The sequence below is a fragment of the Myxocyprinus asiaticus genome, chromosome 12, assembly GCF_019703515.2.
Source record: "Myxocyprinus asiaticus isolate MX2 ecotype Aquarium Trade chromosome 12, UBuf_Myxa_2, whole genome shotgun sequence".
Classification (NCBI taxonomy): domain Eukaryota; kingdom Metazoa; phylum Chordata; class Actinopteri; order Cypriniformes; family Catostomidae; genus Myxocyprinus; species Myxocyprinus asiaticus.
The window spans coordinates 22,991,406-23,013,859 of record NC_059355.1 but is presented as its reverse complement, the minus strand read 5'-3'; the positions used below and the strand labels follow the sequence as shown (position 1 = coordinate 23,013,859).

At 38.2% G+C, this 22,454-nt stretch overlaps 1 protein-coding gene across 2 annotated transcripts in view; it reads left to right on the top strand.

Annotated features, from left to right (window-relative positions):
- LOC127449632 (volume-regulated anion channel subunit LRRC8C-like) overlaps positions 1 to 22,454 on the top strand; it is a 33,466-nt gene that overhangs the window by 6,516 nt on the left and 4,496 nt on the right. Inside the window, exons 2-3 of one of the 2 annotated variants that reach the window (XR_007898763.1) lie at positions 4,459 to 4,600; positions 8,125 to 10,457. Coding sequence is in view for 1 of the 2 variants with exons in the window: in XM_051713159.1 (XP_051569119.1) it covers positions 4,463 to 4,600; positions 8,125 to 10,359 (2,373 nt within the window). In the remaining variant the exon portion in view is untranslated. Of the gene's footprint in view, positions 1 to 4,458; positions 4,601 to 8,124; positions 10,652 to 22,454 lie in introns of those variants that run through there. The other variant, XM_051713159.1, reaches the window with a different exon arrangement.

Here is a 22,454-nt window from a genome sequence, read left to right as displayed (position 1 = left end):
ACAAAAACATGTGAAATCCCATCATCTCTGTGGTTTATAAAAACCTATAATTATTATAATAATCTTTTAAAAAACATTTTAAACCTCTGACTTACAGTTTAAAACTGTCTATTGTGTTATTTTACTGTAAACTCGCTTGATTTGTTATTCTAATAAAGGAGTTGAAATAAAAGAATACACAGTAGGTTGCTCCGATACCAAAATTTTGGCTTTGGTACAATACCAGCCCTGGTACCTCGGTATCGATACTAACTCGATACTTGGGCAACAAATAAATAAACCTCAGATTTTTGATGAAAATACACAGAAAATTATTGACAAAAAGAACTGCACAAGTCTTATAGATACAAATTTGCCTTTTCTGTTTTAATTTTTCTGGATTCCATGTTAAATGTTTTAATTAAATGTTATGATCAAATTGTGTTTAATCAAATACATACTGTACAGCTTTGATCAAATGAAAATATAATAATTTGGAAATAATTATTTTTGGTAAAATAACAAAAAAGATGCACAACAGAGCTTTACAGTAATGAAAACAATCTTATTACCTGAGGCTGCCATGGCTGAATCACAACATGCTGATATTCAGTACTGGTATTCAGGTTTTGTGATATTGCTTACAGATAATATTACTAATAATAGAACCATTTAATATTATATTATTGTTATTATGAGTATTATTGCTACTACTTTGAATATTACACTTTTATACAGTAGTAATATTTTTCTGCCGTAATGTCTTCAATTTCACGCATCCAGTTAAATAAAGTTCTCATTTCAGCGGGACTTTTAGTTTGAAAGACCTTTTGAAGTTCTTCCTGTTTTTGAAGTGTTCGCTATATCAAACGTCCCGTGACTCGCGAGCTGAAATCTCTGTCATTTGAGAGTTCACAGCCGTTTATACACTAAACACTGCTCTGCGGCCCTGCAGATGGATACTATTGGACACACTGCATGAAAATCAAGCAGCAGTAATGTGTTGTGTGTGTGTGGTGTGTGTGTGTGTGTGTGTGTGGAGATGACACAGCGGAGCAGAGCCTCTTATTCATTCGGTGGCACGCAGTGCATGTGACTGTATATTATTTAATTAGACATCCTTCTGCTGTTTAATGATCACACTTGGCCATATTGAGACTTTTTTTTATTATTTTCAAATAGTCTTTGATTTCTTCTCAAAACCCTTACATTACATTACATTTTGCTAATGGCAACATACTTTAATGTAGTACCGAAATTAACGACAAGATGATATCATACCATTTTTAATTTTTTGGTATCGCGATATTTCGTTAGTGCCAGTATACCGCGCAACCCTAATACACAGTGGTATTTTATTTATTTAGTTGAACATATACTGTAGATGTGTTTACTGGTTATTTTTTTTCAATTAAAATAAATTAAATATTTAAAAATTAAGCTTATATTTCTTTATAAAGTCTACAAGTTTTAAAGCATTTCTTTTTGGTTTGCATTCTGAAAGTAGTTAAAGGTGCTGTAAGTGATTTTACCATTCTGAAGCTTTCATGTGACTTAGCCGTTGAATTAGCCATGCCACCTCATTCCAAAACCCTGCCCTCCAAAGATAATTTTAAGACCAAATCTAAGCAAAAGTGTTCCATTGTACAAAGGGGCTTCAGTTTTTTGATGGAAGGCAGCAGATGCCCTAACCCCGCCCCTACCCTAATCCTAACCAAATGTAGCCTGTAAGGCTGAGTACTCACCCAGGAACAAACTGAGGCACTATTCTCCCATCGCGACAAAAGAGCAGCATTGCATGCATTTCATTAATATCTTTAAGGGAGTAGGACATTTTTTTGCATACTTTTCCATGAAAAAATAGCTTACAGCACTTTTAATAGTGATTCCTCAAATCATGTGTAAATATTTATAATTGGTTACAACTGAAGTGTGGTCTGAGTGACCGATATTTTTGAGCACTACACCCTTCAACCCTTCGAAGCTCTCACGCTTGAGCGAAAAGCCTTCAAAGTGATGAGCACTTCGGAATGGAACGAACCCGGCTGTGTGACCTACAAAGGGTTTCAGGTTTTGACATCAGGTGGAATCTTATAGCTGGGTACTGTTGTCAGATTTGTGAAAGGTGCCTTAGTAAGCCTACTCATTAATGGTGGTTAAAGAGATATACACTAGTATAGTACTAACCCTTCCTTGCAGATTTCTGTTTCTCTATTTGTTGTGTCAGTGCTCTCCATCTGTGCAGCCTTTTAAGGTTCATCAAACAGGAGCCTCTTTTGTTCAATGACTGCTGCAAACAGAGGCCATATTTAATTCAATAACTGTACATACCCGTACCTTTCACATACATTACTACATGCACATATGCCATTCTGTTATATGTCCTATTATTTGTATGCCTATTTATACTGTTACCTTGTTTTATATTCTGTGTCTCACTGTAATGTTCTGTGTGCACTTGTTTCTCCTATCACCAAAAAAACAAAAAAAAAAACAAATTCCTTGTGTACATGAGAACACTTGACAATAAAGCTCATTCTGAATCTGATTCTGATTTGCGATCGCAACAATCATATTTAGAATCAGTAAAAATATCAAAAGATCACATAGCCATGTGTCCTGTATCTTTTGAAAGGTCTTTATTAGAATATAATGAGCAGATTTGTTTCACTCAGAGTTCAAACTACAGTTTGTATTTGCATGTGAAATGCACATGTATGATAAACAGAGAAAACAGAATCATCGTCACATTTTGGTTTATAACTTCATGAAAAATAAACATGATGTAGAAAATGGAAGAAACTTACAGCAGACGGCTCTGGATAAAACAAGCCCACACTCGACGTAATACAGTATGTAGTTCCTGAAATATTCCTCAGAGAGTGTCATGACAAGCAATGGTAGCTAATTGCGTCACTATGACAATGGTTTCTCTGGGATTGATTCACTGAAACACGATCCTTTACATCATAGATGTGTCAGATTGTCCTCACTGGCTGTCTAGAGAGTGTTAGATTCCATTATTTGGAACAACCTGTGTCCCACTTGTGGTAAACAGACCCAGAGCGCACATATTTGTTTTATATTTTTTATGAATTGATGGAATTAGGTGCCCATGAGAGCTGAAATAAATTTTTGGCACTTAGTTTACAGTATATAAGTTTATATATATATATATATATATATATAATTAGATTTTCACATTCATAATTTTCAGATATTTTGTTTTAATATTCAATAAAACTTACTTGGAGATGTTTTTGGACACTTTGATAAATTGAAGTTATAAGCTCTTTCTTTTGGGTATGCCATTTAAGCATGCAATCATTAAAAATGCCTTCAGGGTGCAAGCTAGTTTCATCACCGAGACATAAGAGTTTTTCAACAGACAATTCTGTACCGCATTCAAACGGGTTTCGCAATCCCCGCCGTGCATTTCACTGGTTCACAAGAGCATTTAAAATAGTCAATGCGGTTGAGATTAGTCCACGAATTACCGCACCTGTTCTGCCCTCGTGCTGCTATGATTAAGCTGTGTTGATAATTTACCTGCGTAGTGCTGTTTCATTACGCTTTTGAAACAAGCAAAATGTGCTCCAAAACATACAGATGACAGGGGAAGGCTAATTAATGTTCAAAAGGAAAGCACTAACTGATTGTTCATTGAAACGTTGCGATCCCATGCCATCCTAAGTTTCAGAAATGAGCTCGTGGCCAACTTGAACTGAAGCAAGTTTGACACGTGTTATGCAATGATGTCACTGAAAATAAGTGCATGTATTTGTGTGTGTGTGTGTGTGTGTGTGTGGTGGGGACTCTTTTGCAGTGTAGAAAGTGCACAGCTGACTGGGGCTGGCAAGCATTATGTTGCGTCAAGAGTATTCAATTAACCATGTGAAATCCCAACAGCGGCACTCATAATTTAGCAGTGGCGCAGCGCCGCGGCAAAATGCATATAGGGGAAACACTGCCAGTAAGGTACACATAACTCGCCAATAGATACAGATAGTGAATCATAATTAATAACCAGAGAGTACATAATGATGCTTGGATAGCATAGTGGTATGAGTGTTGCACCATGAATTGCAAATTTGAATATTCAAACACTCTCTTGCAAAGAAATGCTTTGGGGGTTAGGCCTGTTTGGCTATTGTAAAAATGTGGTAAAACAGCAAATATTTAACTTGTTTTTAACTGAAATAAGAGAATACCAACCACTAATATTTAAAAAATACCTCTTAAGTTTTGTTGCACACAGCAATGATGGTAGGCTGTCATTCCAGGGCATATTTCAAATATCCAGAAGTGTGCATTTATGATATCAGCTGTCTTTAGTGAGGATTCTTAGTAGTGCCCAATTTCAGCTGGTCACAGAAGCAATGCCTAAATCAATAAAAACTGATTATACAGTTTATCTTGTTGTATAGTTATAATAATGTATAGTTCATTTATTCATTATTGCTCATTGTGCCTTAACAGGAGCATGATTCCAGTGACAGAATTCCGGCAGTTCACGGAACAGCAGCCAGCGTTCCGGGTTCTGAAGCCATGGTGGGATGTGTTCACAGACTACCTCTCTGTGGTCATGCTCATGATAGGCGTGTTTGGATGCACTCTGCAGGTAAATATTACACTTCTTCTCCTGTGTGTGGTTGCTCAACAGTAATACAGAAGGCACAGATTTCTCTGATGGGACCTACGTACTTGCACATTAAACTAAAAACCACAAGAGCACTACTGTCTTTTAAAATTAAACTGCAAAATAAACAAACAAGAAACTTAAGTACTAAGATAAAACACCTTGATCAACAGCAATGGAATTATAAATGACTTAACACCATAGATGGATTTTCACTGCCGCCTCTTTGCATGAACAGCCCACTGTTGGGCAGTGCATACTGCATAAAGAAGTGGGAGTTTGCTAACGGAAAACAAGCTAAATTCCAGTCACCCCACACAAAATGATTACCCCTCCTTCTCTTCATGGCTGGCCCCTCTATAAACACAAAATGACTCCTGTAGTCTAGCTACTTAGCCTCATAAACTAGTGGGTGGAGCTTCAAGCAGCATGGTTGCCCTTCAGTTTGAATTCCTGTGGATGACCCAGATTATTTTTAGTTGCAGCAAACATTAGCAGGAACTCATTGTTAGGGTGGGAATATCCCCCACTCTCCCTGGAGGTGTGCATAAAAGAATGGCACAGTTGTATGATGTATAATACCGCAGTTTGTAAATTGCGACTAGATGTTTTTGATGATACCAGTGAAGGCCGTAATAATTGTGCTAATTAATACTTTTACTGAAATCATTGCATAGTCCCTTGGTTCTGAGAGAGGGATAAACACTATTCTTTACTAAAAGACCATGTTTGCCTGGGAGCACTTTGAGCGGACCTGTTGTGCATAATGCACATTTTATTAGCCACTTGGGGCTTCTGTGCCTCACATCCATTTTACCACAGAGATGCCGTGCACAGAGCTGCTGATTCTTCCTTATGAGGCCTTACTCAGCAGTCAGACTGTTGTGCTCAGCCATACTAGAGCGCTGTGTAGAGGCCTCATAGTTCTCTTACCCTCTTTCTTTAGCTGATAGTTTATTACCTTTCCAGAGTGAGCCTCAGCATGCACACAAACAACATGGTGTGTGTGGGGGCGGGGGGTTTGGGGTGTTACACATCTTGAATCAAATACAGAATGCTTTCTATAGTGTTTTTGTAGTGAGACAAGTTTTTTTCTGGTGTTGGTGTGTTCTTAAAAAAAATTACGCAAAGTTTAGTGACTTCTGAGCACTCTCCTGTTAATGCAGAGTTTCCACTGACCAGTGTAATGATCTCTCATATCCTGTCTGAGTCACAATACTGATGTCAGAGCACCAAAATAGTAATCTCTAAAGAGATGCTCCTCCTTGGATATAATGTTACACTGTTCCAGGCAACGTACCAATGGTGTGGGATGTAACACAATGCGTAAATGAGTCTCATTTACTCCATTTTAGATTTAAAGGGGTCATGAACTGCCTTTTTTTTTATTTTTATTAAGTACTGTTCTCTGAGGTCCACTTATAATGTTATCAAGATTTTTACATCAAAAAACATCATAATTTAGAAGTAATAGGCTATTTTCTGTCCTGTTTTGACACCCCTCATCGTAACACACCATTTGAATAGGCGTGGTGGATTGTAGACTCGGACGAAAAAGATCACTGGTATGACTGGCTAACAGTTTTGCATATTTAAAAATCCTACATACTTCATAGATGGACGTTGCTGTGATTTAGGTTAAAAATGCATAAATTCTCAGTACATATCAAATGATCTGTAATAACAGACAAAGCAATAGTGACCACGTAATAAAAACAGTTACTCACACTTGTGTGGTGCGACATTACTGTCAGATCCAATATAGTCGGCACAGAATCGTCTTTTAGTTTCAATCTTTCTGAAAATCCTGCGTCGAATTGTGCCTTGTTTGTAAACTAATCCGTGGTAAAATGAAGTGAACAAAAGGACCAAGTTCTTACTGACGCAGTCTCATTAAAAATAAAGTTCATCCACTCTTTCCTAATGTTGGGATCAGAAGGAAGGCAATGCAAAGACTGTGTTTTTCCACAACTTGGCAATGCACAGCGTTGTTGTTGTCTTCTGAGCCATCTTTATTGTTTGGTTTCTGCATAGGCCTGTGTTTGCCTCTCTCGTTATTTACCTACTACATGCGTGAATTGGTGGGCGGGGCTAAACAGGCAGTGATGTAGAAGCAGGCGTTGATCATCTTCTGCGGAGGCGGTGTTTAGCCACACTATTACGTAATAAAGTGGCACATTCCACATCCTGTCGTTTTGGCAGACTGGCTTCGATATAAGCTGTTTTTAGACTAACGAGAAAGTTTTGAGTTCTGAAACTTACAGGATGTTTTTATAGTACAATGACCTCTTATATGTCAAAAGATCAAGGGAATTTTTATTTCTTAATTCATGATTTGATGAATTCCTTTAACAGAGATTTGAGGTTTATGCAAGGGCGTTGAAATGACCTGAAAAGTGGGTGGGACAGATAAACCTTATCAGCTTGGCTCATGAATATTGAATAGGTGACGTAACACTAAGAGAATGCATTTTTCTATCACACAGCTACTGTCAGGTAAATACTCGTGTCGTGTCCCATTTAGGCCAATAAATATTTTTATTTTACAGTTACAGCTGTTGTAATTTACTGCCATGCAGTGATGTTAAATGTTGCACTGTAGTTTTCTGTTAAGAAATATTCTGGGTTCAATACAAGTTAAGCTCAAACGACAGCATTTGTGGCATAATGTTGATTACCACAAAAATATATTTCGACTTGTTCCTCCTTTTCTTTAAAAACAGCAAAAAACAAGGTTACAGTGAGGCCAATGGCAGGCCAGTTTTTGGAAGGTTAAAAAGGCGGAAACGTGATGCTTAAAATTTTATAAAAGCACTTACATTAATTCTTCTGTTTAAACTTGTGGATTATTTGAGCAGTAAATAGTTGGTTTTACAGTCGTTTTAGGGTTCATGGCATTACGTTGTAATGGCAACGAAGTTGTAAAATTGGATATAACTTTACACAGAAAAGGCAAGTTAACGATTTTATCACACTAAAATCATGTTAACACACATTTTTTACATCTTGTAGCTATACTTTTGAAACGGTGAGTATTTTAATGTTTACGGATTGACCCCATTCACTTCCATTGTAAGTGCCTCACTGTAAACCAGATTTAAATTTTTTTTTTTTTTTAAAGAAAAGGAGAGACGGGTTGAAATAAAATTTTGTGATAATCAATATTATGCCACAAATGCTGTTGTTAAGCTTCACTTGTATTGAAGGCAGAATATTCCTTTTAATGTTCATCTGCAATGTGTAGAAATGCTAATAAAGCCTGCTTTGACTTCGCCTAGTAGTGTGTGATGAATGTGGCGCTGGCCATGGTACTTTACCGCTTACCACTTGCACGTCCCTTCAGTTCACTGTCCAAGCAACTGGTTGGCAGAGGGTTCTGCTGGGTCTTATAGACATCTTTTTATGTGGTTGGGTACTATTTTTTGCACAGCGGCAGAAACTCTTAAAATGTAGAATTTTCAAAAAATATGCTGTCTTAATTTTTACGCTGTTGTGTTTTTTTTTAGGTGATGCAAGACAAAATCATATGCCTTCCTCAAAGGTCAAATCAGACAGAGCTGATGAATGCAACTGTTCCCTCATCACCTGTATCCTCAGTGCCTGTGGTCCATGAGCTGAAAGGACTGAAGACCAACTTGGATATTCAGCAGTATAACTACATAAATCAAATATGCTACGAAAAGGCACTTCATTGGTATGCCAAGTATTTCCCATATCTGGTTCTCATACATACCCTCATTTTCATGGTGTGCAGCAATTTCTGGTTCAAGTTTCCTGGCTCCAGCTCAAAAATTGAGCACTTTATATCAATACTAGGCAAGTGTTTTGACTCTCCGTGGACTACAAGAGCTCTGTCAGAAGTATCAGGGGAGAATCCTGAAGAGAAAGACAACAAAAAGAACAGTGACAGTAGGTCAAACCTTGATACTCCAATTGGTGAGGGCAACCTAGAGAAGACTCCATCTCTCAGATCCATTCCTGAGAAAATTGTTGTGGACAAGCCAGCACCCAGTGTCCTTGACAAGAAGGAGGGAGAGCAAGCCAAGGCCTTGTTTGAGAAGGTCAAAAAATTTCGCCTACACGTGGAGGAGGGTGATATATTGTATGTAATGTATGTCCGTCAGACTGTTGTAAAAGTGCTCAAATTTATCCTTATAATTGCTTACAACAGTGCTCTGGTGTCAAAGGTTCGGTTCACTGTTAGTTGTACTGTGGACATACAACACATGATAGGTTACCGGGACTTCTTTTGCAATCATACTATGGCCCACTTGTTCTCTAAGCTCTCCTACTGTTATTTGTGTTTTGTCATTGTTTATGGACTCACTTGCCTTTATACATCCTACTGGTTGTTCTATCGTTCTCTGAAGGAATACTCTTTTGAATATGTAAGGCAAGAGACTGGAATTGATGACATCCCAGATGTGAAGAACGACTTTGCTTTCATGTTACACATGATCGATCAGTATGATCCACTGTACTCCAAGAGGTTTGCCGTGTTTCTATCAGAGGTCAGTGAAAACAAGCTTAAACAGCTCAACCTCAACCATGAGTGGACAGCTGACAAGCTTCGTCAGAAGCTGCAGACCAATAGCAATAACAGGCTGGAGCTTCAGCTCTTCATGCTCTCTGGTCTCCCGGATACCATCTTTGAGGTGACAGAGCTGCAGTCTTTGAAGCTTGAGATTATTAACAATGTTACCATACCTGCAGCTATCGCCAAGCTGGAGGATCTCCAGGAGCTTTCACTTTATCAGTGCTCGCTCAAGATCCACAGCGCAGCCACATCATTCCTCAAGGAGAACTTGAAGGTGTTGCGAGTGAAGTTTGATGACTTTCGTGAACTTCCGCAGTGGTTGTATGTGTTGCGGAACTTGGAAGAACTCCATCTGATTGGCTCTTTGTGTTCTGATGCATCAAAGAATATAACCCTAGACTCTCTACGAGAACTAAAGGCGCTCAAGACCCTGACACTCAAGAGCAACTTCAGCAAGATCCCTCAGTCTATTGTGGATGTGGCCAGCCATCTACAACGTCTCTGTATTTGCAATGATGGCACCAAGCTGGTCATGCTAAACAACCTTAAAAAGATGGTGAATCTTGTAGAACTTGAGTTGGTGCACTGCGACCTGGAACGCATACCGCACGGCATTTTCAGCCTTACTAATCTGCAGACATTGGACCTGAAGGAGAACAATCTACGCTCCATTGAAGAGATTGTCAGCTTCCAGCACCTCCGTAAACTGACCTGTCTGAAGCTCTGGCACAATGGCATCACTTTTATTCCTGAACACATAAAAAAACTTGGCAGCTTGGAGCGCCTATACCTCAGCCACAACAAGATCGAGATTCTGCCTTCACACTTGTTCCTCTGCACCAAACTGCGCTACCTCGATCTCTCCAACAACGACATCCGTTTTATCCCACCGGAGGTCGGCGTTCTCCAGAGCCTTCAATATTTTTCTGTTAGTTGTAATAAACTCGAAAATATTCCAGATGAACTCTTTTTCTGTAAGAAGCTGAAAAATCTCAAGCTCGGCAGGAACACACTGTCTGTTCTCTCGCCAAAGATTTCTTACCTAAGTGTACTGACTCACTTGGAGTTAAAGGGTAATCACTTTGAGGTCTTGCCAGCCGAACTGGGCTGTTGCCGTACCTTGAAGCGGAGTGGACTTGTGGTAGAAGATGTGCTGTTTGAGACGCTGCCTTCAGATGTCAGGGAACAAATGCAAGAAGAGTGATGTTCAAATGGTTTGCTTTAATGCCAAATGCTAATCGGACTTCTTAAGAGACAACACTTGAAGGTTCCATCCTGTAGTATGTGTTGTGATCTATATGGGTGAGTACCTGCAATTTCATGATTAGAGCTGGACTTAAAAAGGCTTAAAGGAATAGTTCACCCAAAAATCCCAGATGTGTATGACTTTTTTTCTTCTGCAGAACACAAATGAAGATTTTTAGAAGAATATCTCAGCTCTGTAGGTCCATACAATGCAAGAGAATGGTGGCCAAAACTCTAAAGGTCTGAATATCACAAAGGCATCATAAAAGTAATCCATACAACTCGATGGATTTATTCAATATCCTCTGAAGTTATCCAACCGGTTTTGGGTGAGAACAAACCAAAATATAACTTTTTTTTTTCACTGTACATCTTGCCGTTGCAGTCTCTTGGCACGGTCATGATTTCAAGCTCGATTACTCTTCCTAGTGCTGCATGCATATGCAGAGCGCTAGATGCCGCTATAGGTAGTTTAATTGAGCTTGAAATCACGATCGCGAAGGAGACTGCTGTCAAGATTTACAGTGAAAAAGGAATTACATTTTGGTCTGTTCTCAGCCAGAACCGATTGGATCACTTCAGATGGCATTGATTAACCCACTGGAGTTGTATGGATTACTTTGAGGCCTTTATGTGATATTTTGACTTTCAGAGTTCTGGCCACCATTCACTTGCATTGTATGGACCTACAGAGCTGAAATATTCACTGCTTATGACTGACATTTGCTTTCATAAGCCATTAAGCTTTTAAAGGTCAAGTACTGTGCAAGTTTGGCACTGGAAATGTCAATATTAGAATTTGCACTGGAAACTTCAACATTCCTTTATTTTTATTTTTAATGTGTATATAGGACTTTGCAAGGGTTTATTGTGTGATAGGAAAGCACACAGTGGATTTAATCATTTATGCTAGTGGTTTGTACTTTTTTTCCCTCCCTACATATTAAGGATTTTAGATATTTACTCTTGAAAAACAGGGAGCAGGAGCCTTATTATGCATGTGTTCTCAGGTAGCCTTAACAGTATTTATTATCACTGTTTTAACATTAAACTGGTTTGTGAGCTGGTGACAGTAGATTATTGCTAGATAAAGAGAACTGCATCGTAGTATACCTCTTATCTAGTATTACCTCTTTTCGTAAAGAGTAGGGGCCAAATTCCTCCCATGGGCCCTTATCAGTCATGGCCTCCTAATAATCCCCATCCATGAATTGGCTCTAAAACTCTACTCTCTCCTCTCCACCAATAGCTGGTGTGTGGTGAGCATACTGGCACGCTATGACTGCCATCGCATCATCCAGGTGGATGCTGCACACTGGTGGTGGTTGAGGAGAGTCCCCCTATACTATGTAAAGCGCTTTGAGTGTCTAGAAAAACGCTATATAAATGTAACATTCATTCATTCAAATGAATAAATGTAAAAAATTTAAATGTTACATTTATTCATTCATTCTTATGAACAAGTTGTTTAAGCTTCAACTTGTGTAAGCAGCATTTTCAAACATAAAAGGGGTTACTTGCCTATTTACACTATATGGCCAAAAATATGTGGACACCCCGTTCTAATTAAAGAGTTTGGTTACTCTGTTAATACCAGTGAAGATAAATCATAATTCTACTCCAAACAACGGCATTCTAGGGCATTCAGTGCTTCCAATTTTATGGCAACAGTTTGGGGAGAGCCATTTTCTATTCCAGCATGAAAATGCCCCTGTGCACAAAGCAAAGTCCATAAAGAAATGGTTTACTGTGTCTGATGTGGAAGAAATTGACTGGCCTGCACAAAGCCCAGACCTGAACCCCACTGAACACCTTTGGGGTGAATTGGAACGCCAACTGAAAGCCAGGCCCCATCGCCCAACATTAGTGCCGGACCTCAGTGATGCACTTGTGTCTGAATGGAAGCAAATCCCTGCAGCCATGTCACTACATACAGTATAGTGGAAAGCCTTCCCAGAAGAGTGGAAGTTATTGCACCAAAGGGGGAAATTGATGCCTATGGTTTGGAAATTTAAGGTTCATCAAGCACATATTGTGTCCACAAATTTTGGCCACATAGTGTACCTGTTAATTATTCTAACTTAGCTTCTCGAGTGTAAGACAATCCAGATGTATTCTAGACATATTGCCTTGTCTTTTGCCTTAACCTATTTTTACACTAAACACATTTTTCTCCACCTGCTTTTACAAATGGTAAACAATATTCAACAATAAACTAGAAGTTTGGATTATTCACCATATTAAATTAAGCGATAGTATGTGCCAATATATATCTTTCATTGTATGCTGTCATTGTTTATATTTTATGTATATTGAAAGAAAACAAGATATAAGCCTATATCTAAACACTTTAAAGTACAGTCATGATGTGTCTGTTGTTCTCATGTGTAGGGAATATTCAATTAAGTGCTGTTCTATAATATCTTTATGCAAAAACCAGCCAAAAAAATATTTTGAGCTGAGCTCAGATAAATCAGGTAGACATTTTAAGTTCCTTTAGTATTTTCTCCCACCAACTCAGTGGTGATAAATTTTGATTTTGAGTGAGGTTTTGTCTTGAGGTCATATAATGTAACATGGTAATTGCAATGTCTCTGATCTAGTCATGTGGGAGGCGACTCATCTCATGTTTTGAGATCAGCATGTGGTTTTTCTGTACACATTGCATGTCACACTCGCTTGTCATAACAGACAAGTACCATTGAATCAGTGTTTCATCTCTGTATTACCAGTGATTTGGAAGTCATATATCTTTAGCTGCTCTTAGAAGGTTAACGCTGAATACTTTATCTATTTAAATCATCAGACTTTTGTTGTGTTTTGCCTGAAGTCATTTTAGTTAAAGTATCCACATAAATGGCTAAGCTTTGGAGCATGAGTAATCATGTTTTACAGGTAGGCCTGTCTTGGGTTGAGGAGGTTTCAGTTAGTTTCTTGTGTTTGTGTTAAAAGTCAGAATGTTGTGGATGCCAAAGCATTTAAACGTGGACACTGTATTTTATTTTATTTTTATCAGCATAAAATTAAGGCTATAGTAATTCTTATCATTAGATAGAAGTGTTGACATACTATAGTGCTACCATATGCCTTATCTTTCTGTTTTGGAATTTTTTATTTTTTATTTTTTTGCTTTCTTCCAAAGTGCTTAAATGTGTGAAAGGGCATAAATAAAATACATTCTTTTTGTCCCTGGTGTTGCATTCAATTAATATTCTGTAGTTTTCCCTTTTAGAGTTGTCACCCAGGTGGCAGTATTGTGCAGTAACTGACTCAGCAATATGGATTTTTAAGGGCTATTTGCATTCTGCGTATGAAAGCATATCCAGGAAAAAAAAAAATGAATATTTGCAATTGCATTTATTGTCTGTACATGTGTGATTTGAGACAAAAAGTTGCTGTTTTTTTTGTTTGTTTGTTTTTTTAATAATGCTGGGTAAATAAACCATTGATGATTTTTCATTTGAAGTTTGACAGATTTTATAAAAATTTTGCTTGCACAAATCTCGACACATTCTTGCAAATACAATTTTCAATATTTGAAAATACAAAATTTCAGTTGCAAATAGGTCCAACAAAAAATAAATTATGCTTTTAATTTATTTACTTATTTTTCATTTAAATAGCAATAGGCAAAAATGAAAAAAGGGCTTGTTCTTTGATTATTTGTTTATTTTTTAATTATTTTTTTTTATTTTTTTTTTTTTTTTATAAAAAACCAAGAAATTAGCTCATTTCTTGTTTATTGCTCATGGATATAAAATTAATGTACAGCTTGAATATTTGATTTGCACATGTGGGTGGGTCTGAAACATGGTTCAAACATGGTTTCAGACCTGCGCTGTCATCTGTCCTGCCTAAATCACACCCATCAGAATAAGAGTTCAACACAATACAGCTCTACAGATGGATTAATTTTATTTTTAATTCTGAACATTAACAGTCTTCCAAATGTTAGACAGTTGCATATTTATTACGACTCTGCTCTTGCGCATAAAGCAGCCAAACAATGGATTTATCCGACAGCCCACCAACATATAAAATGCCGCTGCATTACAGTTCTGAGAAAGTATACTTTGTTATTAACATTATTGATTCCATTCATAAAAAGCCAATAGACACAACATAAAATACAGAATGAGATATATAAATTAAACCCTTCCCCCAAACATCCCCCCCACCCGACACAAACACGCATTACAGTGGTCTCTTACAATTATAGCAAAAAATTAGAAACAAACTAAAAAAAAAAATACTTTCAAAAAGCAAGAGTGCACATATACAAATTAAAAATCAAAAATCCCTTTCCACTGCCCCTCCCCGAGAACCCTCCAAATAAATCCAAATATCCACCCCACTTCCTATTAAACAAATCCCACTTTCCTAACATCTGAAGATTGCCTCCTCAAATGCCGCAACCTCGCTCATCTCCCCGCACCACTCCCGAAATGAGGGTGCCCCAGCCGTCTTCCACCCACTGAGTATTATTTGCCTGGCCACCATAACTCCGGCCAGGACCCAACCTCTCAAGTGGCTATCCCCAAAATGTATGACTTTCCCATCACCCAAAATTCAGAGTCTGGGGCAAAATGAAAACCTTGTGTCCAACACATCACACATAAATCCCTGAATCTTTAACCAAAATTCCTGTATTTTAACACATCCCCAAAAAACATGGGTTGTGTCCCCGTCTTCTGATTGGCATCGCCAGCAGGTGGGTGTGTCTTTAAGACAAAGTCTATACAATCTGGTCCAATATAATCGATTCAGAATCTTAAATTGCATGAGACGCACCCTCGAATCTCTAGATGTAGACTTGACATTTTTTAGAATCTTAGCCCACACTCCCTCCTCCAATACCAAATTTGAATCTCTCTCCCATAATCTCTTGAGAGAAGTTGAAGCTCCATCCCCCAGACTCTGAATTAACATGGAGTAATACACTGATGCCTCATGACCTTTTCCAAAAGCAGTAATCACCACCTCTAGAGTATCTGCCCTTTTAGGGGGGTATATGCTACTCCCAAAAATAGTACAAAGAAGGTGGCGCAGCTGTAAGTACCTGAAGAACTGAGATCTGGGAATCCTGAAATGTTGGAGCAAATTTTCAAAGGATCTCAACACACTACTCTCATATAGGTCACCGAGTGTATCTCAACACCCCTCTCAATCCACTCCGATCAACAGGAAGGGGACTCACCAATACGCAACTTTGGGTTTAGCCATATGCTTGAGGCAACATTTAAATAAATGTCTGAATTAAACTCTCTGGACACTTTTGTCTATAGCACGTGCAGACGCGAGATAATGGGGTGCGACTGAACTTCTCCAATTAGTTTAATAGAAAGGCTTTGTAATAGTAAAATAGGGGCAATAACTTTCTGTTCAATTCTAAACCAGGGAGGGGCTCTCTCAGGTGGAAGTGACCAATGAGCTAAATGTCTGAGACCGAACGCATAATAATAAAAAAATCTTGGGTAGGCCTAGCCTACCTTTGTCAATCGGCTTATGTAACTTGTTGGAATGTAACCTAGGATGCTTTCCATTCCAAATTAAGGACTTTGCTATACTATCAAATTGCTTAAAAAAGAGAGGGGGACATCTACAGGGAGAGATTGTAGTAGGTAGTTGAATTTTGGAATACAATTCATTTTAATAACATTAACCTTCCCAATCATCGATAAATGTAATGAAGCGCACCTGTCCACATCATTCGAAAAACTTTTTATTAAGGGGTCAAAATTAACTAACTAAATCAGACACATTTTCTGGGAATAAAATTCCCAAATACTTAATTCCCTGTTTGGGCCACTGGAAGGCGCCCGGCTGAAAAGCCGTTATTGGGCAGTACGCTGTCAAAGCCAAAGCTTCGGATTTAGACCAATTGACTTTGAATCCTGAGAACTTGGAAAAGGAATTAATAATTCTGTGGAGGCAAGGCATAGATCTAGTAGGGTCAGAGACGAATAATAAAATATCTGCATAAATACCTCCCACAATCACCCCTGGAAAATCATCCTCCTTTATCGCAGCTGCTAATGGTTCCAAGGCAAGACAGAACAATAATGGGGAAAGAGGGCAACCCTGCCGGGTGCTCCTATCCAGAGTAAAATAATCTGAAATTAGTCCATTTGTTTGTAACGCCGCTACAGGGTGTCTATAAAGTAGCTTAATCCAACCAATAAAAGTACTCCCGAACCCATACATTTCCAAAATCTTAAAAAGATAATCCCATTCTACCATATCAAATGCCTTTTCGGTGTCAAGTGAGAGGGCAGCAACTGGAGATTGTTCATTCGCTACTGACCACATGATATTGATGAGACACCTAATGTTATCAGAAGAGCTACGGCCTTGAATAAACCCCACCTGATCTATATGATTAAGAGATGTCATAGCTTTACTCAATCAATTAGCCAGAATTTTTGACAAAATTTTCACATCTAACTGGATCAGGAAATTGGACGGTAACTTTTTTCACTTGGATCTTTGATCCGGGCTTGTGTCATGGTTGGCAGGAGCTTTCCATTCTTTAATGATTCAGTATAAACTTCTAGCAAAAGTGGAGCCAGTTCTGTAGCATAAGATTTGAAAAACTCAGCGGCAAAGCCGCCAGGCCCCGGAGCCTTACCTGTAGATAAGGCCTTAATAACCTCGCCAAGCTCCTCCAAGGTTATCTCAGAATCAAGAGATTTTTTTTGCTCAGTCGTCAGGTTAGGGAGATCTAATGGTTCCACAAAGTTTCTAATATCTTCATCAGTAGACGAAGACGTGAAACTATAGAGATCAGAGTACAATTCTTTAAAAGCATTATTAATATAAATGGCCGAGGTAAATATTTCACCACCAGCAGACTTCACTGAGGGAATGATAGAAAGAGACTCTCTCTGCTTTATATATCTAGCCAAAAGTTTTCCTGCTTTGTCCCCTGACTCAAGGTATGACTGTCTTGCCCTGAAAAGCCAAAATTGCACTTTCCGCGACAAAATAGTATTATATCTGTATTTCAATCGTGTCAATTCTCTGAGGCCATCAGATGACAAACGGCGCTTCAGCTCTGCCTCTGCATTTTTAATATTTCCTTCCAACTCCACAAGTTCTCGTGCTTTGGATTTTTTGGTGAATGAGGCATAGTGTATGATCCGTCCCTAAGAACCACCTTAAGTGCCTCCCAAGCCACGCCCACAGAGGGATACTGAGGACCAGTTGGTCTCCATATAAACATTGATTTCAGTCTTTAACATTTTTTGGAAATCAGGATTTTGCAAAAGGGACACATTAAGGCACCAACTATATGATTTATTTTTCTCTGTATATGGCAACACCTCTAAACTCACCAGGGCATGATCGGAGACTAAGATATTTCCAATTGAGCAATCAACAACAGATGAAATGAGGGATTTGGATATAAAAAAAAAAAAAAAAAAAAAAAAATCTATTCTAGAATAAATCTTATGGACTGATGAAAAAAAAAATTATAGTCCCTACCAGATGGGTTCAAAAGTCTCCAAATATCCGTAAGACCAAGATTTTAACACATCCTGTGAAGCGTCAGTGTTGCTCTAGGGGGTTTACACACTTTTGCTTCATTGTGATCAAGGACTGAGTCCATCAAAAGATTAAAGTCTCCTCCCAATATTATATCATGAGGGGTGCTAGTGGTTTGCAGCATCCCTTCAAGATCTATAAAAAAGCCCTGATCATCAGCGTTAGGTGCGTAAATATTAACCAAAAGCAAACTTTGCCCTTGAATTTCAGCTAAAACAATAATGACTCTCCCAAATTTATCTTTAGTCTGTTTGAGACATTTGAATTGTAGATGTTTATTAATCAATATAATGACTCCCTTGCTCTTACTTGAGCCAGCACTAAAAAAAACATGTCCACCCCATATCTTCCCAAATTGTTCAGTTTCCTGCAGGGAGAGATGTGTTTCTTGAAGAAACACTATACCATATTTCTTACGTTTAAGAAAAGTAATAACCTTCCTTTTTTTATGGGGTGTCTCATCCCATTTACATTCCATGTGGAGAGAGATAGTACACTCATATTAACATTTGACATTTTGATATAGTAGAAAAAACAAATTGTGTGTCAAAAACAAAATTATACAGACCCACATTAGTGAAACAATCAAACCCTGAACTTCCCCCCGAACAAAACAAACAGAAAAAAGGAAAACGTGCACATTAAGCCCGTGCACGAAAGCACCAACCGGCGACAATCCCTCTAAACTCAAAAGGTCCATGAACACCCACGAGCCACCACGACAACTTTGCCATCGGATTGCTCAATTTTGCCTCACAAATTTGTGAGGCAAAATTACATAACAGAAAATACTTTGTAAAATAAACCCCAGCCAATAGGAAGAATGAACACAAAGAACGTGCAGATTCATTCACAGAACTGTCTCAAAGGTGTGATCTTTCACAAAACAAATTCCAGCTGATATAAAACCATTCAGATTCCTCGGACAGACAAACGAATGTTCAGTGAGCTGGCTTTTATGAGTTCAGTGGATGATGTAATCATTCCAGTGTCCCGTAAAAATACTCAAAACAAACTCCAGCCAGCAGGAGGAATAAGCACGAAGAACGAACAGATTAATCCACAGCTGTTCCAAAGGAGTGTTATTCAATAGAACAAGCTCCAGCCGCTAGGCGGAACCAATACAAAAAGAAACAAAACCAGCATCCTGGTTCCCTGGATGGTCAAGTCAATTCACTCGGAGGCCGCATAAAAGTATATTCCATGACTTACACAATCTGTCAACTTTATAAAAGACATCCTTTGTGTGAGCATGTAGATATTTTGCGTTCATCCATAGTGTCCACTCTCAAACTGGCCGGGAACTTCAATGCAAAAGTAATCTTTGGTCAATGCACAAGTTTCTTTAAGGAAAAGTGTTATTCACAAAACAAACTCCAGCCGCTCGGTGGAGCCAACGCAAAAAGAAAAAAGAAACCAAAATGACGCCCAGCTTCCTCAAAAGCCAGAGTAAGTACAGCGAGTCGACCCACTCACATGAGAAACACCGCCCATTTATTCAATAAAAGACATTGCCTGATTGGGACATGTAAATACTTTGCGACCGTCCTTTGTTTCTATTCTCAGTTTGGCCGGAAACATCAGAGCAAAAGTGATCTTTCGCTGATGTAAGAGTTTCTTACATTCCTTGAACCGATCGCGTTTCTCTCTTGTCGAACTCGCATGGTCCGGGAACAAGAAAATATTATGGTTCTTCCAAGAAAGCTTCCTTTTGCTCCTCGCCTGGCGCAACACAAGATCTTTATCGGATGATCTCAGAAATCTGGCCAGAATCGATAGGGGCCTATCTCCCTCAGCAAATCTGTGAGCTCGCTCAATTTCCAGCTTGTGGCCTGTTATGTCGAGCAGACTCGGGAAAACCTTGTCTAGGAATTTCACCATATCTCTGCCCTCCTCATGCTCAAGAATTCCAACAATTCGAAAGTTTTTCCTGTGGCTTCTGTTCTCAAGATCTTCAAGCTTTTCAAGGAGATGTTCCAAATCAACTTTGGTCACGGGCGGATGTCTTTCAGCATCAGTCACTCTTGTAACTATCTCAGAGAATTTTAATTCCATTGCCGTAATCGATCGACGTATTACAGCGAGTTCCTCCAAGTCAGCAAGAACCTTCGTCAACATCACCGACATGTTGGACAACTGACGCTTGATCACCTCTCCCGCCGCGCCATCCAAATCGAGTCCCAGGTCTGTAGACCTGTCGGGGCTTTCATCCTGAACATGTAAGTGTCTTTAATGTCTCCAGAGCCCGAGGATTTTGACTTCTTTGCCATGTTTTGCCTCAAAGAGCAAATGTGTAACTGGGTGTATCAAATTTCACCAGATTATAACATGAAAAGTATTTAAAATTTAGCAAAGTGCGCAGAGCTTGTCGCTCACGCGTCTGCTTCTTGCATGGCGTCATGTGACCTCCTGAGAAAGTATACTTAAAGCTAACAGTTGTGTAGCCATTGCTGATTAGGCTCAATATCACTTGCTATAGCTTTTTGTGATTTTTGTTCTCACTACTGTTTTCTGCTGACAACATGACTATTTTAAACATTATATGCATGGGTTCACTAACAATTAGCAATCGGTGTTCAAAGAGTAAAACATGACTGCCCCCTACTGATCATGTCTGTTCTTCGCCGTCTAATGCCCTGTGATGCAACATGTTTTTTGGGTTTTTTTGGTCACGCATTCTCAAAGGCCACATCTGTATTGTGTAAGGAGCAAATCCATTAGCCATCATATTTTACAATTTCAGCTGCTTTTCAGTGAGCAGAAAACAACCGAGGGAATGCACAAAGTTTCAAAACAACATTAACCAGTAGGCTATTAACTCACTAATGGAAGAGTCATTTATAATTCATAGAAATGTGTGAATTTGTGGTTATGTTTGGTAATTCGCATTACAACATTTTTATAATAATCTATGCCCTGCCTTTAAAAACCGGAGCTATGGCATCTTAGCGAGTTATTGCTGCTCAAGTTTGTATGTTGCTGGATATATCCATTGTCTGGTTGCTTAACAAGCGAAAGCAGTGTTGTAATAAATATGCAACTGTCTAATGTTTGGAAGAATGTTTATGTTCAGAATTAAAAATGAGAGTAATCCATTTTGTAATCCATGTGCAAATCAAATATTCAAGCTGTATATATCCATGAGCAATAAACACAAGAAATTAGGTAATTTTTTGTTTTGTTTTTAAATTTCAAAACAAAAAAACAAATGAACCCAAATACAATTTTCAATGTATTTATTTTATTTTGCCCAGAATGTGCTCCAATGTGTGTTTCTTTTTAAAAGCTTGAAAGCATTTTGAGTGATCTTGTTCTGTTTGAAATGTAGATTTATTTCTAAATTTACTTCACCCAGGTTTACCAAGTGTTTAACTATGAAAAAGAAATATTGATAATTATTGTTATTTTTACCTTTAACAATGATAGTAAGAATTCTTGATATTGTATTAAGCAACACTATTCAATTAAAAGAGTATTATCAAAGATGGAACTGTGTGTGCGAGAAAGACAGACATTCAAAATTAAAAGATGTCTGACAGGTGCGCGTGTGGGTTGCAAAGAGACTGCCTTTGATTATAAACTGCCACTTACATGGTAAACACCCAGGGCTGAGGCTTGCATTTGTCTCTCATCACATCTCATGCTCAAGCTCCAAATAGGGGTCAGAAAGTGTTTGTTTAGTTACATGATCAGCTGTGAGGGATATGGATAATGATAGATTAGACATGGCCTGGTATACAGTTAAAAGCCAATTAGGAGCACAAGTGCACAGCTTTAGCTCCTTACAAAGGCATTACATCTGCCTTATATATGGTTGTTTGATACAGAATATGGTACATTTCAGCTAAATATTGTAAATGTATTGATTTTGGTACATTTAAAAGGAGAATGCACGGATAGGTCTTCTGTCTCCTGTACAACATGTAGTCCAAAAAGTCTTTAATGCGTCTTTCTCTACAGAGGGTTATACTGAGAGCTAATAGCAACAACAACAATATATTAATATGATACCAATATGACACTGATTAATTTTATTTGTTTATTTAAGCTTTTGCAGTGTTTTGTAGCATACATTCTAACTTCTAACAAAAGTGGAAATGCAAATACCTTTTTATTTTATTTTTTATTTTTTTTAGAACATATTTAGTGTAATTACTATACTGAAACAACACCATGTTAAGATCTATGGCAGGCAATGTAATTATTTTAACCAAAAGCAGATAGTACTTCCACAATCTTTTTCAAGAAGAGGGATATGTTTAACTCTTGCCTGATCACTTGTCCTGCACTTTGTATGCAAGACTGTACACATTCTTTGCATTTACTCACAAAAACATTGCAGCATACCCCTTACTGTGTGTTTAGCTCATGAACATTTAGCTTTTACAGGCAGAGTTTCAAGGAATTCCTTAACTTTCATTGAAATTCAGTGAATTCACATCCACATGGACTGAATATAGTGTCGCTAACTTGTTACAAGTTTAACTAAAATGGCCTTGTCACTGTGAC